This window comes from Lithobates pipiens, unplaced genomic scaffold (assembly GCF_037356315.1).
Source record: "Lithobates pipiens isolate NorthernLeopardFrog02 unplaced genomic scaffold, aLitPip1_a1.2 Scaffold_8, whole genome shotgun sequence".
In the NCBI taxonomy this organism is placed as follows: Eukaryota; Metazoa; Chordata; class Amphibia; order Anura; family Ranidae; genus Lithobates; species Lithobates pipiens.
The window spans coordinates 94,962,726-94,989,007 of record NW_027507903.1 but is presented as its reverse complement, the minus strand read 5'-3'; the positions used below and the strand labels follow the sequence as shown (position 1 = coordinate 94,989,007).

Sequence of the window (26,282 nt, the reverse complement as noted above, 5' to 3'; positions counted from 1 at the left end):
TACTACAACAAAAAAAGTGTCCACCACCCCCACCTATAACTGGCCTTTGCAGCGAGTAGCATAGGAAGGCTACATATGATATAAACAAACCCAAGGATAGATCCAAGGAAAACACCAAGCTTTACTCACTGGCCAGCCCACTGACAACCGAATCAACCTATCTAACAGTATGCGTTAAAACAGGGGTTTAGCCTGCACGCATTTGCAAATACATGTGTAAGCCACAGAGCTTCATCAAGGCACCCTGATATCTGTGGTCCTATCTCTAATCAGAGACTCCACAGTGGGAGCACATGCATTCTGATGGATAGGTGGAGGTCAGGTGGACTGAAGGAAGCCACACTTTCTTAAAGGTAGAGGAGCACACTGAACACCCAGCAAGTTGCACAATGGCTGCAAAGGTGACAGTGCGCTGCCTGACCAGTATAATAGTAATACTACAACAAAAAAAGGTGTCCACCACCCCCACCTATAACTGGCCTTTGCCGTGAGTAGCATAGGAAGGCTACATATTTTATAAACAAAACCAAGGATAGATCCAAGGAAAACACCAAGCTTTACTCACCGACCAGCCCGCTGACAACCGAATCAACCTATCTAACAGTATGCGTTAAAGCAGGGTGTCAGGAACTGTGTTGTTGCTGGGATCGCCTGCTGGTGTCACTGTTGCTTTTGCCATCAAAGGTTGCAGTTCTGGTGGTCACCAGCGGGTGTCTCCCAGCAAACAGACATTCTAATAATCCAGCTGCACCTGAAGTGGTATGGCTTGGAAGTATATAAGCCCGCCCTTCACTGAGGCTCATTGCTTCAGAATCCTTCCTGCTAGCCTTGTCCCTGCCTGAGACCTGTTCCTGATTTGCTTCCTATCCTGGACTCTGTTCCCTATACCTGTGACTTGTCCCCTGATCCCTGCCTTGGCTCCCCTTCCGCTTCCTCCAACTGGCCTCCTGTTCCCCTTGTCTCTCATCCCTGCCTTGTTATATATGTGTTCCCTTTCCATGTATATAGTTAGTTAGTTAGTTAGTTTAGGGTTTTGGGGTTTGCTGTGTATTATTTGTGTTCTTGCTTGTTTATGGTTTGCTGTGTATTATTCGTGTTCTTGCTTGTTTATGGTTTGCTGTGTTTGTTTGGTTTGCACGTGTGTCTTTTTCCTTAATAAATATTTATATTTTCACTTACCTTTCGAGCCTCATTCCTTAGTGCAGCCCATTGATCTGTTTACTTTGTGCTGGATGCCTGTGTTAGGCATCCCTTCCATGACACAGGGGTTTAGTATCTATTTTAAAGGAAAAGTATATAAAGATGTAGGAGGCCTAGGGATGGATGGAGTAATTGGTTAGTAGGGTAGATAGAATGACTCTCCACCTCCCAGGCAACCCAACTAGGTGGGAATACTATCAAGGTAACATGTAATTTATTATTTAAAGTTATGAGTTCAAGGATTCTTAAAAATGGAAGCGCTTCACTTCATTCACTAAGCTCCGGGGAAAATTCCCTTGCAAAGTGCAACCTCCCTTGCAAAGTGAACAGTCTATTTGCCTTCAGTAAATGAACCCTAATATTTTGCCTAATTCCCAATATACAATGCATGGCCTTTCCTTCTCTTCAGTATTTTATTGCTAGTTAATACTGAACCAAGGAAAAGGAAAAGGGTTTCCGTTATGCAGTGGTTAGGTTTCATTGCTCTGCTCCTGCATGATCTGTACAGTAAGCATAACTGGAATGAAGCTTAAGACACATCACATAGTTTTAAAGGAGATCAGGAAACAAGTCCCATATTTCATATTATTCTTATTCCAGATAATGTAATCTTTCTCATTAGATTGTTTAATCAAACAATGATGTTTAATTAGTCTTGAATAATTCTTTTATAGACTCATGTATAAATCCTAATCAAATAATGCTACTTTTATATAGCATGGTTCTCTATGTATGTGTTTCACAGATCTCTTCGCTTTAAATCCACACATCTAAGCTCCCTCATCTTTGCACCTCAAGTGTACACCAGAAGCTGTTTATTGGCAGTGCTTATGATGTACGGTGATGGAACAGCTAGCCCATAATCCCATGTGACCAATCACATTACAGCACTCCCTCACTACAACATACGAAAATCTCATTCCCAGATCAGCCAATTATCTGTAACAGTTGTGTTTTTAACGCATGATCTTAATTCATCTTGCTTCCATTAGCAGATGGAAATATACGTGTATATTTTTCTTCTTTTTTTTTTTTGTGTGGGAACAGGATCAAATAAGTGCCATTATTCTCTGCAACAGCAACCTTACTATCTGCAATTAGCAACAAGTGCTTAGTTCACGCTAATTGCAAACATTGTCTCTAATGAACTCAATCCATTTGTTTCAAAATTAATTTGATTATATTGTTTTTGTTAGAATGTAATGTTCCAGCATTTCTGGAAACAAATACCATTGTAATGTTAGTTCTTTGGTTCCATAAATATGATCAGTGTGTTTTTCCCTTTTAATTTCTTATTTTTTGAAATTGCACTTTATATACTAGAGTGTATGTATTTAGGCTTTGTAATGTTTATCTTATGCCGCGTACACACGATCGAATTGTCCAGCATACTTAGTCCACCAAAACCCATTTCACCGGAGAATCCGATCGTGTGTGGGCTTCAGCGGACTTTCTCAGCGCAAAGTCCGGCGGACTTAGAAAGTAGTTTTGCAGTCCAATCTTTCCGCCGGACTTGGGTTTTCAGCGGACAATACATTTGTGAGTATGCTACTCCAGCGGACTAAGAATGACGCTTGCTCAGAAGCAAGTACGAGAAGGAAGCTATTGGCTACTGGCAACTGAACTTTCTTTTTCTAGTCCCGTCATACGTGCTGTACGTCATCGCGCTAGCAAACGCCGGACTTTCTGTGTATCCGTGTGTGGCCAAGTCCGTTCGGTAGAATGTCCGCCGGACTATCCGCCGGATTGTTTGCCGGACTAAGTACGCCGGACAATTCGATCGTGTGTACGCGGCATTAGTCACACACTTTACAATTATTCAGTATGATGAAATCTAAAAAGAGTTAGTGGTGGTATGGTAGCACATTATGTAACAATACTCCTTCCAGCAATATTATTGTCCTAAACGTATCTATATGCTATATACATATGACGATAATCATGGCAGATTACTTATGTCTCTCCAGATTAAAACATAGCTAACATTTAGAATACTTCAGCAGGTTCCAGCAACACAGGAGGTTCAGTAAATACTGGTATAATTTCTCCAGGCAATATAATGTATACATATGTAGCACCCTCTAGTGTTTTGGTACTAGTGTGAGAGTAGGAAAAAGCTTATTCTGGCCAGAAATAACTAATAAGTCACTAATTTGGGCAGGGTTAATAGAGGCCAAGGCTGAATGACTCATCTTGGAAGCTCTCTCTGGTGTTAGCCCCTTTGCTAAAAAGGTTGGGCAACATTCTAGAACTAGAAAGTTTGGGTTAGGAAGGGCTGCCATGAATATTTGTGGGGCCTAGGCCTATTCCCAGAAGTGGGCTGGCAGGGGGCAGAGATTACCCCATAAATAGACATGGGCCATTCCAGCAGGGCAATTAGGTGGAAGATGGAGATACAGTGTTGAGGAGGCTGTCGGTGGTCCTGAGGGGTACCCCCTAGTCTGGAGGGCGGTGTTCTGCCTTGGGCCAGGGCTTGGGTGTTGGAAGGATCCTGCCAAAGACACAAGGGGGGGACTTTTCTTGGAGGCATGGAACAAAAGAGAGGACAGAGTGAGTGATTCAATAATGGTGGGAACTAACAAAGGGGGGAGACTGCCTCATGTAGCCAGTCTCTCTTAAAGACAATGGTGGGCTTAAGTCTTCTACCTTTTCCTGAAAGAGCTTCAGAGAGTAAACCGGGGGGGGGGGGGGGGCTGGTGTAGTACTTCAGGCAACACTTTTAATTTGTTATTGCACATTATGTTGCAGGGTTAGTTATGGTTTTTGAGTAACACTCATTTCAGCTTTAGGACTAGGGATGAGCAAAAATTAGGAGATTTAATTTCATCAACAATTTGGTGCAAATCAGAAGATTTCAGTGAAATTTCTTCATTTTTGGCCAAATTCATTGGAGTCTATTAGAAGGAAGAAATTAAGGTGTTTTTTGGTAGTTTGTTCAATAGGCTTTTTTGGTCCCTGAGGCTTCAAGAAACTGCTTTTCAACTATCCTTGACCTGCTCTTTTGCCAAAAACAGCTCATCATTAGCCTCAGCTTAGCATTAGCCTTATCATTAGTCAAACTCACAAAAGGAAAAAAATAAAATACAATAAATACAAAGAGCACTGTATTAAATAAAACTTTTTTTTTTAAGCAAAGTTTGCAAAACCGTTTTCACTAACCTGCAGCCCATTGAGAAAAATAGAGATCTTCACTGAAATCCCACTATTCATCCATAATAAGGACTATGTATAGCCATAGATGAGTTTAGGACTCAAAACTAAATTTCTAATAATCCTGTTTTGGAAAACAGCAGCAGATGAAATAAAATCTCCTCAACAACAACACAGAAAGTAATTAAAAATAGAGGCTTTAACCCTTGGCACAAGCAATACTTTAAAGCAGAACTTTACTCATAACAACTTTATAAAAAAAAAGTTTTTTTGCAAGGAACATACATTTCACAATAATAAGTATACTATAAAAATTAATAATTTACTATAATTGACTATACTAACAAATTAATGTGTTCTGTAAATTGATTCCACTTTAAAGATATTGCCACCTGCATTTCTAGTTTGACAGCCACCTTTTCTGGGGTATAGACAAGGGCTAATACAAATGGTCAGATATTACTGTTATCATTGTATACAACAAGGAACTTATTCCTGAACAAAGAAAAAAACTTGAGCACAAATGTGCAACATAATTATTATCCATTGTATGCATTCATATTGTACTTTGAAAACAAAAGTCCAATAGTTACCAGTAACTTCTGATCCATTTTTGTTCCAGTTTTCGTCAACCAGTTACAGTCACTACAATGAGGTACCCATTTTACATAATCCAACATTAATTTCTAAGGGTACTTTGCAATATCTGTACTGTGTGTCAGATTAACATGGCTTTAAATCAAACTCTACAAGTGGTTCAGTGGTTTGAAATGGTCTGATAAATATTTCACTCTGTTTTATGCAGATAACTCAAACATTATGTAGAAACCTGTGGTGCATGATTTTTCAAATAATTTTCTTGCACTAGCCAAATACTGGAGATGATGACGAGTAAGTAGGCATAAATCAAACATTGGACGAGGGTACTTTAAACCCATCTAGTAATTCATACCTTTAAGTAAAATATCAGCCAGGTTGGACTTTTCTAGGTGGAGTTTTCATAGTTGAGTTCTACATGCAAACCTTCTCCTGAGGTCATGGACTTACTTAGCAATTGTTTTAATTCTTCTCTTTCTATCTTACAAAAACCAGTTAGGAAGCCCAGCGTCTAATGACCTTGTCTATTGCATTTTGTAGATGCAGCATTCGCCACCTATACTCATATGACAGGTTGGGAATATTTCTGTTCAGGTTCCTACCACCATTCACAAAAAGTACTACCAGTTCCTGCTGTTGTGTTGGAGATGCACTATGTATGTAGGAATCACATTCACATATTCTGGTCTCACCCTAAATGTAGCCTATTGTGGAATACTGTAGATTAGTATATTCAAAGAAACACATGGGGTTAAATGAAAGAGCCAGCACTACATATTTGCCACACACTGGAATCGCAGGGAACTTCTGATCACCGCTGCCCAGCTGCATGCAAGGGACCCCCAAGGATAAAACCTTTAACACATGCTTGCTCATTTCTATCAAATGTGAGTTCAACTTGCTCCTATTAAACTTGGAATTTTAACAAACATACTGCACTCAGAGTGGCGCTGTGCTCTCTCTCTCATTGCATACAGAGTCACTTCTGCTCTCTACAGCTGGCTGCTGATACTGACACTGACCAGAACCTTTAACACAGGTCTGGTTTCAATAGCATATGGACTTAGGGCACATTCTGGACTTTCTGGAACTGTTTCAGACTACACTAGTTGCCTATTTAGCGCTCCATTTTTTTACTTTTTTTACTGAAACAGAAACAACTGTGTGAGAGGCTTAAAACTGAGTAAGGAACAGCCAAACTCTGCTACTAAAGTGAAGTTTTTGGAGGACAGTTTCATGTCACAGGTCATACACCAGGGCAAGACAGAGTGCACATGGTAATTATACTGCATCAGGAAGATCACACCCAGGCAAAAATTTCAAAGCAGACTGGGGTTTCAAGATGTGCTGTTCAAGCTCTTTTGAAGAAGAACAACGAAATGGGCAACTTTGAGGACCGTAGACACAGTGGTTGACCAAGGAAACTTAATGCAGCAGATGAATGACACATCATGCTTACTGCCCTTCGACATCAGAAGAATTCCTGCAGTGCCATTGGTACAAAACTGGCGGAAACCAATAGGAGCCAGGTACACCTATCTACTGGTCAAAACTGGTTTTCATGGAAGAATTATGGCCAAAACGCCATACCTCCAAGATTGAAACAAGGCTAAGCAACTCAACTATGCATGAAAACATAGGAACTGGTGTGCAGAAAAATGGCAGCAGGTGTTCTGGACTGATCATCAAGTCTGTCTGGGATTACATGAAGAGACAGAAGGATTTGAGGCAGCCTACATCCATAGAAGATCAGCGTTTAGTTCTCTAAGATGTATGGAACAACCTGTGTTGTGTTCAAGTGTACCTAAAAGAATTGATGTTGTTTTGAAGGAAAAAGGTGGTCACACCACATATTGATTTGATTTGGATTTATTTCTCTTCTGTTCATTTACTTTTTTTTTTACTTATTTGAATTGATAAAAATTATCTTTTAACACTTCCATTTCTGAAAGCACACAGCATTTTTCACACCTGCCTAAAACTTTTGCACAGTACTGTATGCATATCCTTTCTGATGCGCTAAATGATAAAAGAGGAAAACCTAATGAAATTAACAAGAAAGACAATTTTTTTTCAGGAGTTTGCTGATCTAACGCAGCTTAACGCAAGATAAAGGTGCTCCACGTTTCTATTTAAAAATGAGTGCATGACAAAACACTTGTGTGCCATTAGCCTGAAGCACTTATATCACTTGCTTTTCTTTTAATGGGAATGGGAACAAATTGCATTTTAAATGAGTTACTCTACAAACAAATGATAAGCAATCAGCACTTAGGTAATAAGCTATTAGGGTGTCATAGAGTACCACATATCCTTCCATATATCTTTCTAACAAATATTCCCATTACTTCGAGCATATGATTGTTGAAATAAGGAAAACTGTAATAAACAAAGTAATATTGGTTATAACCATAAAAAACATTGCACTATTTTGAAGCCTTTGCTATATTGACCTTAACACTGAATGCCACCGTAACAGCTAAATACACAATTAAAATACAGTACATGTATGTAAACAACTACTCAACCTCTAAATAACCATACTTACCTTTTGTGAGCCTCCTAGTCCAAAAGCACTTCATTTAAGGGGTTATTTATAAAGCCTATGAAATCTGGCATTTTATTTTGTTAAACTATTACAAAAAAATAAGCTTGTGCTGCAATGTTCAAATGTAGTCCAGAAATTTTCTGGACAGTAATTTTTCTGCAGCTATATGCGCTAAATCTGTAAAAAACAAAACAAAAAAAAAACCTCTACCTGTCCTACCACCTCCTGCCCCTGAACACTTTCTTGGCTCCTCTCATTGATTATAGAGCTGAATGAATTATTGTCATTTAGATTTGCCTAGAGTTAAGCTTTAAATCATTATTATCCCCTTCCCACCGAGGGGGTTTGGGGTTATACCGGAATGATGCCCACAGCTACAGGCATCATCCCAGTACCATTTTTTAGAGCGGGCAATTGGCTTTCCAGGGATAACAACCAATACGGCTAAAAGCCACTCGGTTGTTATCCCGGAGGAGTGGGAGGGGACTTCCCCTGCTCTGACCGGGACTCCTGTCCCACCGGGAGACCCGATCTATGATCCGCCACTTCCGACTGGCACGAAGCTAGAAACGACTTTGTTCCAGTCTCCTTCTCACAACGTCACTTCCTGTTTACTCGGCTGCCAATTGTGACGGCTTAAAAAATATATACAATATTCATAAATGCTGAAAATGGTGATCTGAATACTTTGCAGTGTAAAGGAGGGATTGGAGGTCTTTTAGATCCCCGATCCCTCCATAAAGAGTACCTGTCACCACCTATTACTGTCACAAGGGATGTTTACATTCCTTGTGACAGCAATAAAAGTGATCTTTTTTTTTTAAAAACACAATTTAATAATATAAAAATAAATAAAATAAATAAGATTTTTTTTTTTAAAGGGCCCCCGTCCCCGCGAGGTCGCACAGCAAAGAAAATGCATACTGAAGTCACGCCCGCATATGTAAATGGTGTTCAAATCACACATGTGAGGTATCACCACGATTGTCAGAGCAAGAGCAATAATTCTAGAACTAGACCTTCCCTGTAACTCTAACCTGGTAACCGTAAAATTTTTTTTTAAATGTCACCTATGGAGATTTTTAGGTATCGTAGTTTGTCGCCATTCCACGAGTGCATGCAATTATAAAGCGTGCCATGTTTGGTATCTGTTTAATCAGCGTAACATCACCTTTCACATTATACAAAAAAATTGGGCTAACTTTACTGTTTCTTTTTTTTTTTAATTCATGAAAGTGTAACTTTTCCCAAAAAGTTGCGTTTAAAACACCGCGGTACAAATACCGTGTGACATAAAACATAAAATATTGCAACAATCGGCATTTTATTCTCTAGATTCTTCACTAATATATATATATATATATATATATATATATATATATATATATATATATATATATATAATGTTTGGGGGCTCTAAGTAATTTTCTAGCAAAAAAATACGGATTTTAACTTGTAAACACCGAATGTCAGAAATAGGCTTAGTCATGAAAGGGTTAAAACCAACAAAAGGCAACAGAGATAGAGGTAAATTAATTTCTTACAGCATTTTATTTACGAAAGAGTAGTGAATTGTAAAATGGCAGCATAACAAAAACATTTAAGGAAAAAACAGGGAGGGGGAGGCGCCGACCTGAGTGTAGTATCAAAATGATGACTTTAATAGGATAAGATTAAAAACACTTACAAGATGATAGAAGATGCATGCTCATCAATGTAAAGCACACTGACCAGCATGAACTGTTGAACAGGAAGTGATGTCACCGGCGTCTGATTGGACCAAGGCAGGGATGAAATATTATCAATCAGGGCTGCAGTGGTGAAGGCTACGTGCTCGGAGCTGGCTGCTCCTTTTATTGGCCTCTAGTTATAGTATTTTTTTTTCTTGGATAGAGATTATGTTGAGGTAATTTGCCTCATATCCCTTACCTTCTCCAGTGAGATAAACATACATTCTTGGTGATCCAAACATGCTTATAGCATGATATTTTTTAAATAAATATCTTTTCTGCCCAGAATCCCCTTCCAATTGCTTATACATAAGGCAGATAAAGAAGATAGTATGATGGTGCTCAGTAGTGGTAATTATAAAAAGGAAGCCTTACATCATTTATCAGATGTTAAAACATATGAGTTCCTCAAGAGTTAGGGGGAGCACAGCATCTTTGGCGAGATAAAATCCTTCTGTGACCAGGTGAGGTGGTATAGGATGTTTATTGATGAGTTCCTGGGAGATGAAAAATAATTTACTAAGTTTTGTTCACATGTTATCCAAAATTATTTATATTTTCCTTTTCCATGAATTCACCTAAGTATACTATTGATTTCTTGGATGTTTCTCTTTCTGGCAATGTTCTAAGAGTCATTGTCAGTACTGTTGCAATATCTTTCTGAGAGCTAATAACTGCCATTTCAAACATATAAAGAAGGCTATTCCAGTTGGAAAATTAACTTGTCTTAAGCGCAATTTCCCTGGAACAGAAACTTACAATAGAATGAAAATTGATTTGTTCACTAGTTTGAGGTCTTCTGGCTTACAGAAACTGACAATAGAATAAAAATCAATTTGTCCACTAGTTTGAGGTCTCTTGGATGCTTACTTTGGCTGAATCTAGGGTGAAGAGGAAAAATAGACAAGAAATGCTACAGGAAGGTAATTTTGAGAATGATGGCAAAAAACAAATAAAAATCAATATTAAAATCCCTATATTTTTACAAACAATAGTGTGGATTATCATCAAATCTCTCTAATTATTAGGAATAAATAGGTAATGTTGACTATGGATCCATGATATATGAAAGCATTATGTTAGCAAGAAGTCCGCTACTTTGGGTTTTTGGAGCCAGAGAAATTTTTGAATAAGCCTATTTGGCTTTCTGTTTTGTGTTTATATACGTAAATATGGTCACATCATTTGTATATCATACCATTTTCATAAAGTGGCTAAAATATTCATATCTACTGCCAATAGTAAATCCTTCTAAATGTGTTATTTAGCTAACCATATATTATGCTAAACATAACACCAAGAATTTTGTGTACTTGGTAAAACGTCTTGCCAGTAACATTCAGTAAGTTACCACAGAACATTTGATGGGCATAGTTTGTTGTGAGAGAAAAAATCCAATATTTTAAGTCATATTTTTGGTGAAACATGGTTTGCAATGATTCCTGGTGGGAGGTGATGTTAGAGCAACGTTTTTAGACTGAGAAGCTCCTTTTTGTTTTGGAAACCAATCACAAGGCCTAAACTTTGGGATATGAGATATTATTCTTTTTACTGTTTTTCACAGGCTGTATTTGCAAGAATTTAGATTTTTGTTCTCACAGAAGGGTTTGAATCCATAGCAGTACTCCCCAGATGGTGTGCAGTCTTGTTTGATATTGAAAGCTAAGCAGGGTTAGTATTTAGGTGGGAGACTGCCTGAGAATTCCAGGTCTTGGTTTATACTCTTGTGTATTTAAAGTGGAACTTCTCTCTGTCAATCAACATTGACTATTTTTAATCCCTATGCTGCTAACATTAGAAAATAGATAGGAAAGTATATCATATTTACTTGTTTTAAAATTTTTTTTACATTTATTAACCACTTTCAGACCGGACCATTTTGCTGGCTTAAGACCAGACCACTTTTTGCGATTCGGCACTGCGTCACTTTAACTGACAATTGCGCGGTCATGCGACGTGGCTCCCAAACAAAATTGACGTCCTTTTTTTCCCACAAATAGAGCTTTCTTTTGGTGGTATTTGATCACCTCTGCGTTTTTAATTTTTTGTGCTATAAACAAAAATAAAGCGGCAATTTAGAAAAAGCACATTATTTTTTACTTTTTGTTATAATAAATATCCCCCACAAATATATAAAAAAATAATTTTTCCCTCAGTTTAGGCCGATACGTATTCTTCTACATATTTTTGGTAAAAAAAAATCGCAATAAGCGATTATTGATTGGTTTGCGCAAAAGTTATAGTGTTTACAAAATAGGGGATGGCTTTATTGCATTTTTATTAATCGTTTTTTTTTTTACTAGTAATGGCAGCGATCAGCGATTTTTATTGTGACTGCGACATTATGGCGGATACATCGGACATTTTTGACACATTTTTGGGACCATTGTCATTTATACAGCGATCACTGCTATACAAATGCAGTTATTCCTGTGTAAATGACACTGGCAGTGAAGGGGTTAACCATTGGGTGGCAGTGTAGGGGTTAAGTGTTACTAGGGGCGTGTTACTAACTGCGGGGGGCTGGGCTTTGTTTTAGTGAACACTAATCTCTGCTCCAATCACATGGAGCAGAGATCAGCGTCACTTGTTGCTAGGCAGAACGGGGCAATGCTGTTTACAACAGCATCTCCTCGTTCAGCCACCCCGTGAGACGATCGCGTGTATGCCCGCGGCGATCGAGTCAGCGGGAACCGTGACCGGACTCACGGGGGTCCCGATCGGCACGCGAGCGGGCAGGGCGGCATTTTAAACTGGAAGTACCCGTACGCCAATATGCCTGCTCATGCCATTCTGCCGACGTACATTGGCGTGCGCCGGTCGGGAAGTGGTTAAGTTACTTCTTGGCTTCCAGGCCTAGGTAAATTATATTATACATCCCAGGAGTCCTCAAGACTGTTTTCTCAGCTGAGCACACCCTCCTGACTGCATGCCTGCACTAAGGGCAGATGGGCTCCAGGAAGTAAATGCTACATGAATTATCAGCCCTTATTCAAGATGGCCACAGACACAAATGCTAGGGGAGTATTTTTTGCAAAGTGAGTTCTCAGCAAAATAAAGCACAGAGGCATGGATGAATGTGTGAGTTTTGCTATGATTATTACAAACTTATTAAATAGCATTTTTTGTTTTCATATGCAATGTAGTTCTGTTCTAATACATTTTGAATATTTTCCAATATTATTTCTTTGATTTTATTTGTTTTACAATCATGTAGTAAGATAACACTTGTTTAGATATTTTATTTTCTCCTCCTGTTTTTACATGCGCATTTGTAGCAATTTTAAAGAGTTAATTAAGCAATACATTGGCTCCCCTCCCTCTTCCTTCCTGGCCATCTGTTTGAACACTAGCAACTATTTGTAGGTATGTTCACATGGTTAGCTCAAGCGGTGGGATGCGGTACCATAAAGGTGACGTGTGATTTAATGAGACCTTTAGCTTGTATACAAGGAATTTGACCTGAATGGTTAAAATGTGTCATCCTGAGGAGCGTGTTTTTTGTACCTGCTTGGATTTTTTTTTTTTTTTTAAAGGATTATGATAAAGGATTTTGTTTTCTATTCGGGCTCTGCTGATCAGCCTGTGATTTCATTCTGTGTGACCTTGGCAATTGAGTTGGGAATGTTGCTTCTTGTCAAGGTCTTTAAATGTCACGATGTACGTATGGAAACACAGCTCATTAGCTGACACTGTTACTATACAATGTTGAACTTTATTTATACATTTCCACTACTCATTTAACCAAGAATTACAAACATTTTTTTTCTTATTAGACAGAGTAGTGAATCTCTTCCTGAACACAAACCGCAGGCCAGACTATAGTAAGCCGTGTTTATAATTGATTGTGTTAAATTACTGTTTATAATATATTTTCTATTTATTGTAAGCTTGTTTGTGTGGGAAAGGACTGATCTCAATGGTTCTGGATACTCTACGCTGTCTGTCTCAACTTTATTACCCTGAGGAACCCTTAAAATACTTTGTAATTTGTACTGTCACTAAAATGTTACACATATAATTGTCACTGTTGATGCTAAATGTGTGCTGTTTGTTTTAAAAGTAGTTGCAGCCATCTTTTCAAAATGTTTGTTGGCTATGTGCCACCTTTATAAATTGACCATGTATCACCTATAACCCTTTTACTGTTTGCAATAAAACAATTGGTCTTTATGAGGTGCATGATTGTGACTTAAAGTGGTTCTAAAGGCTCAAGATTTTTTTACCTTCATGCATTTGATGCATGAAGGTAAAAAACGTTCTGTGTGCAGCAGCCCCCCTAGTCCCCCTAATACTCACCTGAGCCTCTGCTCTCTGGGGACTCTCCCTCGTCAGTGGCTGAGACAGCAGCAGGAGCCATCACAGCCAATGAGGAGAGAGAGGGGGCGGGGCAGAGCCATGACTCTGCATGTCCCTTCACACATCTAATTGATAAAGCACAATTTATAATTGCCGTTCCTCCCTTGCTTGTAGTTGTAGTGCTCTTCATGTCCTTCATGGTTTTATGTGAATAAAGGCATTTGGATCCCAGTTTGGTGTGCAGCCATCCAGACTTTCCTTTCATTATGGCTCACTTGCTGTGATGACTCCTGCTGCTGTCTCAGCCAATGAGGAGGGAGAGACCCCGGAGAACCAAGGCTCTCATGCACATCGGCTATGAGCCTGCTTGGGTGCCCACATTGCATGCTGCTTGCTCTGGGGGCACTTGGCAGGGGGGAAGGGTCAAGAGACCCAAGAAGAGCAGGATCTGGGCTACTCTGTGCAAAAACACTGCACAGAGCAGGTGAGTATAGCATGTGTATTATTATTATTATTATTTTTAATCAAATACTTTTTTATTTTTTTGTTGTAAAAACATATCAACAAATATAACAAATTAGTCCATATCATATCATAAAGTAAAAAGTCAAATAGAAAACAAAGACATAAACCAAACATACTTTGTACCTCTTGGAGTGACTTAGCATATAATGAATAAAACATACTAAAATTATAAGTACACTCTGCACATCAGCCTGAATTCCCCCAGTGTCAATCATGAAGTTATAGCCATTTCCTCCAAGCAGCAACAAGTTGTCTTTCTTTTACACACTCTATGTCTCTCTCTTCTACACTACTCCTTAATCCTGTCTATCTCCTCTACCTTCACTCCTCTCTACTAGACAAACCATCATATAATTCATTAGTAGGTTCTATCCAATGTAACCATATTTTATTAAATCTTTGGGGTGTGCCTCTTTATGTTAATTGTTCTCTTTCATGCAATATGTATAACATCTGTGGCATCCACACCATCTTCACCATCCCCACCATAGATATTGGGAGTTTACTCCATATTTTAAAGAGGGATTTCACCTACAAAAAAATATTAAACGCCAGCAGCTATAAATACTAGAGCTGCTGACTTTTAATAAATGGACACTCACCTGTCCCAGGGTCCAGTGATGCCGGCAGCCGAGGCCGATCGATCGCTCGGCTCTCGGCTGCTGCCGCCACCATTCTAGGTGAGGGAATCAGGAAATGAAGCGAATCGGCTTCACTTCCCGGTTCCCTACTGTGCATGTGCGAGTCGCGCAGCGCAATAGGAATTGTCCGCGCTGTCTCTGGGACCCGTGTGTGTCCCAGCAGACAGCGCGGCAGGACAGGAAATGACATAGACTCCCACGAGAGTCTATGCCCGGAAGTGGGTGTAAATACCTGTCTTTGACAGGTATCTCCACCCCCCTCCCCCCTGAAAGGTTCCAATTGTGACACCGGAGGGGGGGAGGGTTCCGATCAGCGGAAGTTCCACTTTAGGGTGGAACCCCGCTTTAAGTTACACTTTTTTCCAAATTTAACAATAACAACATGTTTGTTATTTTTGAAAGCCTTTATTATCACTTTAAGCCACATGTTCTCCTTAGTGTTTTGTATGTGTCACTGAAAACACATATGTATCCATAGGAATTGTTGTCAAGCACTACAGAAACCATGTAAAAAAGAAGTACTATTTCTGTGGGTTCAGCATATTTGTGCTTTAAGTGGTTCAGGTAGTAAAACATTGACATCTTGGAAACCTACCACAAGTGAACATTGCTCACAATTTACAGGGAGAATAAAAAGATAGAAATATGGGAGCCGCCATTGCCGACTTATTTCTGAAGGTACAAGTTCCAGGGCTGACATCCTTATTTTTGCTTTATAACCAAATGAATCTCTAACCTGAAATAAGCATATAAAGCCACGTACACACGTAGCCATCTGTCCGACGTACTTAGTCTGGCGGACGTCCGCCAGACTGTCCGTCGAAATTTCCGAACGGGCTACTTGCCCACACACGGCACTTTTTCAGCGGACTAATACGGCGTACTAAGTCCGCCGTACTAACTCCGCCGTACTTTCGAAATGAACGGACTCGCCCACACACGCGGAAGAAAGTCCGCTCATTTCGAGCGCGTCTCTAGGTAGGCGGGGCCCGCAAAGGAGACGTCGCTGGCCCCGCCGTCTGGTATGGACTTAAAGGGGAACCCCAACGCCGAAAAAAAATCGGCGTGGGGGTCCCCCAAAGTCCACAACAGACCCTTGTCCGAGCACGCTACCCGGCCGGCCAGGAAAGGGGGGCAAGCGAGCGCCCCCCCCTCCTGAGCCGTACCAGGCCGCGTGCCCTCAACATGGGGGGGTGACTTGGGGAAGGGGGGTCCCGCGGCCCCTCCACCCCAAAGCACCTTGTCCCCATGGCCCCCGGATACCGCCCCCCACCCTATGTGAATGAGTATGGGGTACAATGTACCCCTACCCATTCACCTGTAAAATAAAAGTACAAAAAAAAACACAACACACAAGATAAAATAATTTATTGCACAGCTCCGGGGGTCTTCCGTCTTTGGGGGTCTTCTCGCCGGACTCCTCCGCTATCTTCTTGTAGCTCTTTTGCAAGCGGAGTCCGGCTTTCTTCCTCGCCGCCGGCCTCTTCTCCCGACTTCGGGGGTCTTGTCCCCCTCTTCGGTTTTTCTGCCGGGCCACCGCGCCTTCTTATAGCTCTTTTACAGGCGGTGGCCCGGTCTTCTGACGCCGCCGCCTTCCGTTCTTCTTCTTCTTCTTCTTCTTCTCCTTCTTCTCCTGGAGATGTTGACTCGACGCTCTCTCCGGCCACAATGCCAGGGACGCGCTGCGCGGCCACTTATATAGGGACAAGGGGCGGTGTCACGTGGCTTTTTGTCACATGGGTTGGTGTCACATGGTGACCCCGCCCCCTTACGATGTCACAGTCCCCATGTGACATCAACCCATGTGACCAACCCATGTGACATAAAGCCATGTGACACCGCCCCTTGTCCCTATATAAGTGGCCGCGCAGCGCGTCCCTGGCATTGTGGCCGGAGAGAGCGTCGAGTCAACATCTCCAGGAGAAGAAGGAGAAGAAGAAGAAGAAGAAGAACGGAAGGCGGCGGCGGCGACAGAAGACCGGGCCACCGCCTGTAAAAGAGCTATACGAAGGCGCGGTGGCCCGGCAGAAGAACCGGAGAAGGGGACAAGACCCCCGAAGTCGGAAGAAGAGGCCGGCGGCGAGGAAGAAAGCCAGACTCCTCCGCTAGCAAAAGAGCTGCAAGAAGATAGGAGGAGTCTGGCTAGAAGACCCCCGAAGACGGAAGACCCCCGGAGCTGTGCAATAAATTATTTTATCTTGTGTGTTGTGTTTTTTTTTGTACTTTTATTTTACAGGTGAATGGGTAGGGGTACATTGTACCCCATACTCATTCACATAGGGTGGGGGGCCGGTATCCTTTAAGTCCATACCAGGCGGTGGGGCCAGCGACGTCTCCTTCGCGGGCCCTGCCTACCTGGAGACCCGCTCGAAATGAGCGGACTTTCTCCGGGCGGGAAAAGTCCGCTCATTTCTAAAGTACGGCGGACTGGCATACACACGGCCGGATTGTCCGCCGAAATGCGAGTCCGACGGACAGAATTTTGGAAAAACCGAAATTCTAAGTCCTCCGTACTGTCAGGTCAAAAAAGTATGCCGGAGGCTACACACGGGGGGATTGTTTGGCGGACTTGAGTTTGCCGGACTTTTCCACCGGATTGTTTGATCGTGTGTACGCGGCATAAGTAGTCTCGTTTCAGGATTTGATATGAACCTCAATATGTTGCGTAAATGACTTGTCACATGCTAATGCAAGGAAAGAATTACAGGTCTTGTACCTCCAAAAAACAAACAGAGACAGATTTCATTTTTCCAGCCCCACTGGTTCTTTTTAAGAAAAACATTTGATTATAGTATGACAAGTCAGTGATAAATACTGATAAATTCACATTTATTGCTTTCTAATCTCCATGGTAGAACAGATGGTGTTAAAATAACTACAGAGAAAAACCTGATGATGAAGGTATTGAAAATAGAAGTGTATTTTCCATGTCTGATTTCTAAAGCAAGTTAGACACCAGCAGCATGAGTCATCAGTAAGCAAAGAAGCTGTTCTAGTACGCATAATTATATTGGTATTAAGGAAATGTTGGCAATTTGAAATATATGCTACAGCTGTCTTGTGCAATATGAAGAATCATATACATATGCTGCCATTCATTTGACTTTTTGACAGTTATAATTCAAAAAACATTTTTACAATGCTCACTTTATTTACATATTTATATTACTTCCCTACAGTAGGATGCATTACATACATGCCATGGGATTGATTTACTAAAATTTCAGAGTGCAAAATCTTCTGCAGTTGTGCATACAAACCCAATCAGCTTCACTAATTGAAGAAGCTGAAATTAGAAGCTGATTGGCTACCATGCAGAGCTGCACCATATTTTGTACTCTCCAGTGTTAGTGAATCAACCCCCAAGAATTATTGCCTGCAGTAACTTCACACTGCTTTTCCATAGTGATGGGCTAAAAGTAAAATATACAATAACATCAATAACAATACAGGATTTCATCTTTAAGCTTTTTTTATGACAGGGTGCTATAATGAACTGTTGAGGAACAGGTATTTCAACAATGAATTATGGCGGTGTTTCCACCACATGGGCTTGTGTCTTGGCAAATCCAGTTTGCTTTCAGGTGCACTTAGCTTGCATATGAGATCCATTTTAGTCCTGGTTCACCTATATGCTATACAGGAACCTGCCGGCGGTCCACATGGACATCTACGAACCGTTGCGGGTGTCAATGCAATGTTAATGACACCGCCAGATCGGTTTGCAGATTGTAGTGCAAACTGACAAATAAATGGTGCAGGAATCGAATTGCATAGGTGTAAGCACCCATGCCGTTCGATTGCAGTGATGGTAATGCACCATTTTGGTGCGAATGCGATGCAATTTCAACCATGTATTTTGTGTGACTGAATTTGTATCGCACACACATTAAATTTGATCACATGTTACAAGTGTGACCCCAGACTCGAGTGCATTTACAGTTGCATTTGACATTCAGCTGACCTCCTTGTAACCCACAGTTGACCACTCTCTAAGGTCTTCAAGCTGCTGTTTATTTCCTATTGACTCACTTGGAAAGAAAAGCAGTTCTGAAGTGAGCAAAATACCATGTACACAAGCCTTTAGGAAGAGTTAAATGTTAATGAGTTTCACTGAGCATTCCCATTGGTAGTAAATCACTGTATGAAATCTAAAGTAACATTTGCCAATTAGAACCATTAGGCTACAGAGTTAAAACTCCCAGACATCCACATAAAGCTGAGTACCAGCCTGTAAAAAAAAATAAAACAAAAGTCAGCAGCTACAAATACTGTAGCTGCTTACTTTTAATATAAGGACACTTACCTTTCCAAGTATTCCATAAGGTTGGCACCCCTAACCAACCCGTTGATCGGCCTTGGGTGCACTAAGGGAAACAGAAAGTTAAGCCCTGCGGCGTCACAACCTGTTACCTACTTCGCATGAACGAGTCGTGAATAATCCCGTTGTCTTCTGGTCCTGTGTGTCTCCCTGAAGGCGGGGGGGGGGAGGAGGGGCCAAAAGTTTTGTATATCGCCACAATTGTTGTAAGGCAATCTTCCCCGGAAGTGGGAGCGGGTACCTGGTTTTGACAGGTGTCCACTCCCCCCTAAAAGTGGTGATTGTGGCAGCGGAGGGTGAAAACAAGCAGGGCTTCTGTTATTTAACTCATTTAGTAACAATTCTACTGTTTTTATGATATTAAACCTAATATACAGGCAGAAGGAGAATATAAGACTGGAACCATTAGAGCCAACAAGATGAAAGTCATTGCTTACCTCCAGTAGGATTGCATTCTAGAACAGGACTATGTGAGGTAGCAGACGTCAAATTCAAACATAACACATTGTATGCAGGGATGAACCTACTGTTAGCTGCAGTGAAACTGACATTGTGGTTTTCATAAATATTTCCAGTCCTCTCTTTCGAAATTGGTAATGTTAGACTACTTTTTATAAACACAGCAGACAAACTAGTATTCAATGAACAAGAACTGAAATGAGAACTACTAGAATGCAATAAATCTATAGTGGGGTGAAAAAGCAACTAGTAGAAGTGCTAGGAAACTGAGAGTATATACAGTGTTGCAATTATAGGCATGATAAAAACATGGTATGTGTAAGGGCTTTGAAAGATGGTGTTATATTATCTTGTTGTCATCTGTTTTTTGACTGATCAATGCAAAATTAAGGGAACACAAATTATTTTACTGCACTCTGTTTCTTAATTGCCAAGGTGATTTTATGGTACGTTTTTCCTAATTTTATTGTGACAATAATAACAGTTTCATAGAGATTGTGGTGTTTTCAAATAAAGATTTACGTATCTACAGAAACTATATAACCAATAGATTATGATATATTTTTTATATGTAATACTTTAATGGATCAGTTGGGGCTTTATTCAGAGCTAGAGCTAGTTGTATTGCTGTATCCCCATTGAAGAGGTAAGTCTTACTTCCTATTGCCCCGTACACATGATCGGATTTTCCGAGGACAAATGTTGCATGTGAGCTTGTTGGCTGAAAGTCCGACTGGGTGTATGCTCTATCGAACATGTGTTGTTGGACTTTCCGCCAACAAATGTTGGCTTGCAGGTTCTCAAATTTTCCACCAACAAAACTATATTGTCAGAATTTCTGATTGTGCGTACACAAGTCCGTCGCACAAATGTTCACGCATGCTCAGAATCAAGCAGAATGAGCTGCACTGGCTATTGAACGTCCTTTTTCTTGGCCCTTCATACATCTTGTATATCACCACGTTCCCACATTCGTAATTGTTGGTCAACATTTTTGTGACTGTGTGTATGCAAGACAAGTTGGAGCCAACAACCTTCAAATAAAATCCACGGTTTTGTTGACGGAAAGTCCGATCGTGTGTATGGGGCATAACAGAACAGGAAGCGATGAAAAATCTTTTCAATGGGGAAACAGAGAAAACCAAATTTTTGTTGAGAAAGGGTTAGAACTTCTGACAATGTTTTTATTGATGTTTGTGCCCTATGGATGCAATACTGTGTCTGTAACCCCTGTTAAAACCCTGGCTTTTCTAATTGGCATACATTGGCTCTACTTTATTGGCTTAAAGCAGTTTTAAAGGCTTTTTAAAAAAAATACCAAGCATGTTTTACTTACCTGTACTGTGCAATCATATCCTCTTCTTCTGCAGTCCTCTGTCGGTGCTCTCAGCTCCTTCTCTTCTGTGTCTACCACCATAGCAAGCTGATTGCTATTGAGGCAGACGTGTGAGCTTGCACCCGAGCTGGGCTTTGTGCATCCATAGGCACACACAGAGTGGCTTGGCTTGGCTGTCTTCTCATAGGATTTGATTGACAGCAGGTCCTGCTGCTGCCTCTGTGTCCTGTGAACACAGGGAGAGAGGAGAGAGCTGTTACAGATGGGCACATCGTTGAATTGAGTGACAGGTGATACTGCTCCTAGGACATTTTTTATCTAAGGTAAAAAAATGTCTTGACTTTAGAATTACTTTAAGGTACTGAAGCTAGGGGAAGCATAATAGCCTGACAACTTGCCTTTTTAAGCAAGACGACAGCTATTGCAATCTCCAAGGTTCACTGTAACATTTAGGTTGAGACTATAATATCAAGATGTATTTATTTCATATTTAGAATATTGTGTTTTATTTGACAGCAATCCAGATTCTTCTTTAAAGTGGCATTGAACCTAATGTCAAATTATAGGCACTTTGTAGTGCATGTTTGTATATCTGTTAATTCCTGGATGGTTAAGAATCCTAACATTCATTTTTTTTTCTGTCTTCTACAGACAAATTCTTGAAATGATGGTTGTGTAGGTTAGAAAATATGGCAAACAGGAAACGTCAAAGCACTGCAGCCAGCATGCTGGACCAAAGACCAAGATCCTGCCCTTCTTCTCCTCATATTGGCAATCGTGATAACCAGGACTCTGTATATGAGGAGCCTGTGGTACATGAGTACACCAACACACAGATACCCAGCATGCACATTACAACCAACCAGGAGGAACAAGACTGTAATGACAACAGTGGTGATGGGGATTCAAGCTCTGACTATGTAAATAACACTTCAGATGAGGAGTATGATGAAGGGCTTCCTGATGAAGAGGAAGGAATCACATATTATATACGATATTGTCCTGAAGATGATAGTTACCTGGAAGGTATGGACTGCAATGGAGAGGAGTATATTCACAATGAGAAGCCCCATATAGACACAGATGAATGTGTTGAAGCAGTGGAGGATGAATCGACAGACTCCAAGATACAGCAGCAAGAATGTACAGATGAAGAAATAGGGCATGGAAGTCAGATTCAAATGTTGGAGGAGGATAATTCATCTTCATTAGAAGTTCAAGACCAAGAGGAAACAGCTCAATACAGTGAAAATGAAGAAGCATATCAAGACTACTATCCAACAGAAACAAATGGAAATTCCCTTCCACAATCCCCATTTCATGTAAGGAAAACTGAGGGAGAAGCAGAAGATCAAGAGGAGGACATTGATCAGATTGTTGCTGAGATCAAAATGAGTATGAGTATGAGCAGCATAAATAGTCCTACCGACATGAGCCCTGAGCACACTGGGCAAGAAACTGTGCCAACAGACCATAAGGAAACATGCCAGAATACAGACACTCCCCAAACTGCCAGCAGACATGAAGGTCGGCCAAAATCTTTAAATATTCCCTCAGCTTCAAAGCATGTTGGTGATATCCAAAGAAACTACAAAGGAAAGGTTCGAACTCCAGAAGAAAGGCAGAAATGGTCTCAAGAACAGGTTGGTGAATCTTTTTCACAAATTGAGTATTGTCATACGTTCTATACATGTATTAGCTGTTGTACAAAACAGGAATTTATAAGTTAAAACTTTTTTTTTTCTTTGTAGAATAGACTCAAACAGATATATTAATATGAAGTTTTGCTATAAATTTCCTGGGATAGATTCAATCATGAGTGATAGTATGGCTGAAATAATTGTTTTTATTTTTCTAAAGAAAGTGTTGATCCAGGTATAATCAAAAGTCTAGACATTTGGTCATTGAAATGTCCACTAAAGGTGAAGATCAGGGTTCCGATCAGCATTCCCCCTTTCAAAAAAGAACACGTAACTATAGTCTTAGGGATTTAGTCATGCAGTCTCAAAGGAAGGAGCATAGGGCAGGATTTTTCTCAGAAAAGGTACTGATCGTTTCAGCTGTTGATATAATTTTTATTTATTTTTTTATCCTTATGGGACATACTTTATAATTAACATTTAAATTGTTCTGATTTAAGTAAGGCTGTCTTAAGCCCCTGGCAAGTCAAGCAATAAGCATATGATGAAAAAATTGTTGACTTCAGTAAAAACTTAATGGCAAAGCAATCAATGGAGAGATACAGTAAATAGTAAGTAGAAGTTATATAAAAGTCAAACTTTTTCATGTCCTTTCAGCCCCGCTGTTGTTTCTTTAATGTTACGGCCTCATTGACCAATAAGGTTGAATCTTTATCATTGTTTTTTCAAATCCCTACTGGTCATTGTGGTGGTCTGTCACACTAAAGAATCTGAAAGGCCAGGGTGAAGATTGAATTTTTTAAACTATATCCTCACTTTAAAATTTTTCTGGATTTTCTGATAATGTATCATGTGCTTAATCTGTATTGCTCAACTGTGTTATATACTTATTTTAAGCCAAATTTGCAGTAATTCTTCCCGTTTGTTGTGTGCAGCAATACCTACCAGCTGTACATGTTTTGTTACAGGCAGAGAGTTTTAGGGTGGAGGTGGGACTTTATCATTTTATTGTGTATGTTTAAGAGCCATTTACACTCCTGTATATCTAATGATTATTCTTATGGTAACTATTTATTTAGCAATTTTCTTGATAGTAGCTAATCATAGATAGAGGCTAAAGATATTAGATGCTGCACAATCTGTTTTATAATTTAGCTTTATTAAAAATGATCATTGGCGACATGGGGGCATTTTGTACACTGGTAGTATGATATAAGAGGGTGCTAAAAATAAAAAATAAAATGAAAATGTATGCACAATAATTAAATACAGTGACAAATAAGGTGCGCCAATGCTTAAAAATGCATAAACATCACTGATAACTTAGTTGAGAAAATCCAGCAAACACATAAAATGCAAAGTGATAGCAAATGTCCTACTGGGTTACATAACAAAAGTGTCCATAGAAGATTTGAAGTAATTAAGGTCTTTACACTGTCACCATTGGAAAACAATCATAGGAAGCAAAGGACACCCGATGGATGGGGGTAAATAGCCTACTTACCAAACCACTATGACCCCTTTAAAAAGACAGGTCAGGTGGAGCTTTGACAGATTTAGAAACTGTCGCCTATACTGGTAAACATCAATGGAATAAGCTTGGGATTGCTCAGAAAAAAAAAAAGCAGGACCATAGTATAATTTCATTTTATTAAAATATTTAAATAAAAACAGCAATGGCCTCTTACTTAAAAAGGTGCCTTGCCTCGGCACTGGAGGAAAACTGCATGTAGTACCAAGTGGGTTGTGAATCAGCTGTCACGCTTGCTCTGTGAAAGGCCATCGTGTGTTCCACCGCCTGGAGATGTAGAGATTGGAAGTGGCTGGAAGTGAAAGAACATGACTGGGATGCACCTCAACGTATGTTTCTTAGTAATGACGTCGTCAGGATGCGTCCCAGTCACTAAAAGGGTCATGTTTTTATTTACCCAGATCGGATGTGATTTGCTGAAATTCGGAGGGTTTCTTGTGACGGCCCCTAAAGGCCATCCTGTGGATTATGTGATGTACTACCACGAATTTGACAGGTGAAGTTGTTCACAACCCACTAGCTTTAAAACAAACAATCTATATATGGAAAATACATAGAAAGAGTATAAATATATAACTACTGACACATGGCATTTAAACAAAAATTTTACTGGAAAATTACATAAATGTGACTGAATACCAGGCCAAATATGTTTTTAAAATTCTCCAGATCCATGATTATAATACATACAAATAATTTAGAGCAATACTTTACATAGTCATTTAAAAAAAAAAACAATTTAGATCGACTTCTATGTTTAAAATAGCAGGTTGTAAAGTGTCTAATTTATATAACCACTGGGTTTCGTTTTGTGATACTGCTTTTTTAAAATGGGTCCCTCTCCAATGTTTTTTTACTTTGTCTATCCCATAAAAAGGTTGTTAGGGTGGGGTCACTGTTATGAAATAGCCTAAAATTATTGGAAAGGCCATGCTTTAAAAAGCCATTTTTAATATTGGTTAAATGCTCATTAATTCTAATATGTAATTTACGTGTCATTCTCCCTACGTACTGTTTTGGGCACAGGCATTCTATTACAATACATACGTAACATCTTCTAAATCTCAGGTGATCAATGGTTTAATTTTACATTTGTTTTTAGTTACTACTGGCTGAAAAGCATCTATTTTCCTTTTTGTCCTCTTATGCCGCGTACACACGATCAAACAATCGGGTGGAAAAGTCCGGCAAACTCAAGTCCGCCGGACAATCCCCCCGTGTGTAGCCTCCGGCAGACTTTTTTTACCCGAAAGTATGGCGGACTTAGAAAGTCGTTTTGCACTCCAATCTTCCCGCCGGACTTGCATTTGGGCGGACAATCCGGCCGTGCGTATGCCAGTCCGCCGTACTTTTGAAATGAACGGACTTTTCCCGCCCGGAGAAAAGTCCGCTCATTTTCAGCGGGTCTCCAGGTAGGCGGGGCTCACGAAGGAGACGTCGCTGACCCCGCCACCTGGTATGGACTTAAAGGGGAACCCCAACGTGGAAAAAAAATGTCGTGGGGGTCCCCCAGGTCCACATTAGACCCTTGTCCGATCACGCTACCCGGCCGGCCAGGAAAGGGGGGGACGAGAGAGCGGCCCTCCCTCCTGAGCCGTACCAGGCCGCGTGCCCTCAACATGGGGGGTGCCTTGGGGAAGGGGGGCCGCGCGGCCCCCCACCCCAAAGCACCTTGTCCCCATGTTGATGAGGACAAGGGCCTCTTCCCGACAACCCTGGCCGTTGGTTGTCGGGGTCTGGGGGCGGGGGGCTTATCGGAATCCGGGAGCCCCCTTTAATAAGGGGGCCCCCCACCCTATGTGAATGAGTATGGGGTACAATGTACCCCTACCCATTCACCTGTGAAAAAAAGTACAAAAAAAACACAACACAGGGTAAAAATTGTTTATTGCACAGCTCCGGGGGTCTTCCGTCTTCGGGGGTCTTCTCGAGTCCGGCGAGACCCCCGAAGACGGAAGACCCCCGGAGCTGTGCAATAAACTATTTTTACCCTGTGTTGTGTTTTTTTTGTACTTTTTTGGCACCGATGAGGAGGCACGCATATGCCGCACTTATGGGCACTGATAGGTGGCACTGATGAGCACTGATAGACAGCACTGATGTGTGGCACTGGTGGGCACTGGGCACAGATAGGCACCACTGAGGGGCACAGATAGGCAGCACTGGTGGGCACAGATAGGTGGCATGGATAGGCGGCACTGATGGGCATTGATGGGCAGCAGTGGTGGGCATTGATGGGCAGCACTGATAGCCAGCACTGACTGGCATCACTATTGGCCACTGATTGCTTGCACTTGTGGGCACT

At 40.7% G+C, this 26,282-nt stretch overlaps 1 protein-coding gene across 2 annotated transcripts in view; it reads left to right on the top strand.

Annotated features, from left to right (window-relative positions):
- The window catches only part of APBA2 (amyloid beta precursor protein binding family A member 2), a 655,935-nt gene that overhangs the window by 286,651 nt on the left and 343,002 nt on the right, over window positions 1–26,282 (top strand). For both annotated transcript variants that reach the window (XM_077472278.1, XM_077472277.1), the window contains exon 3: window positions 21,458–22,449. In XM_077472278.1, coding sequence (XP_077328404.1) covers window positions 21,496–22,449 — 954 coding nt within the window. In that variant the 5' untranslated portion in view covers window positions 21,458–21,495. The remainder of the gene's footprint in view (window positions 1–21,457; window positions 22,450–26,282) is intronic.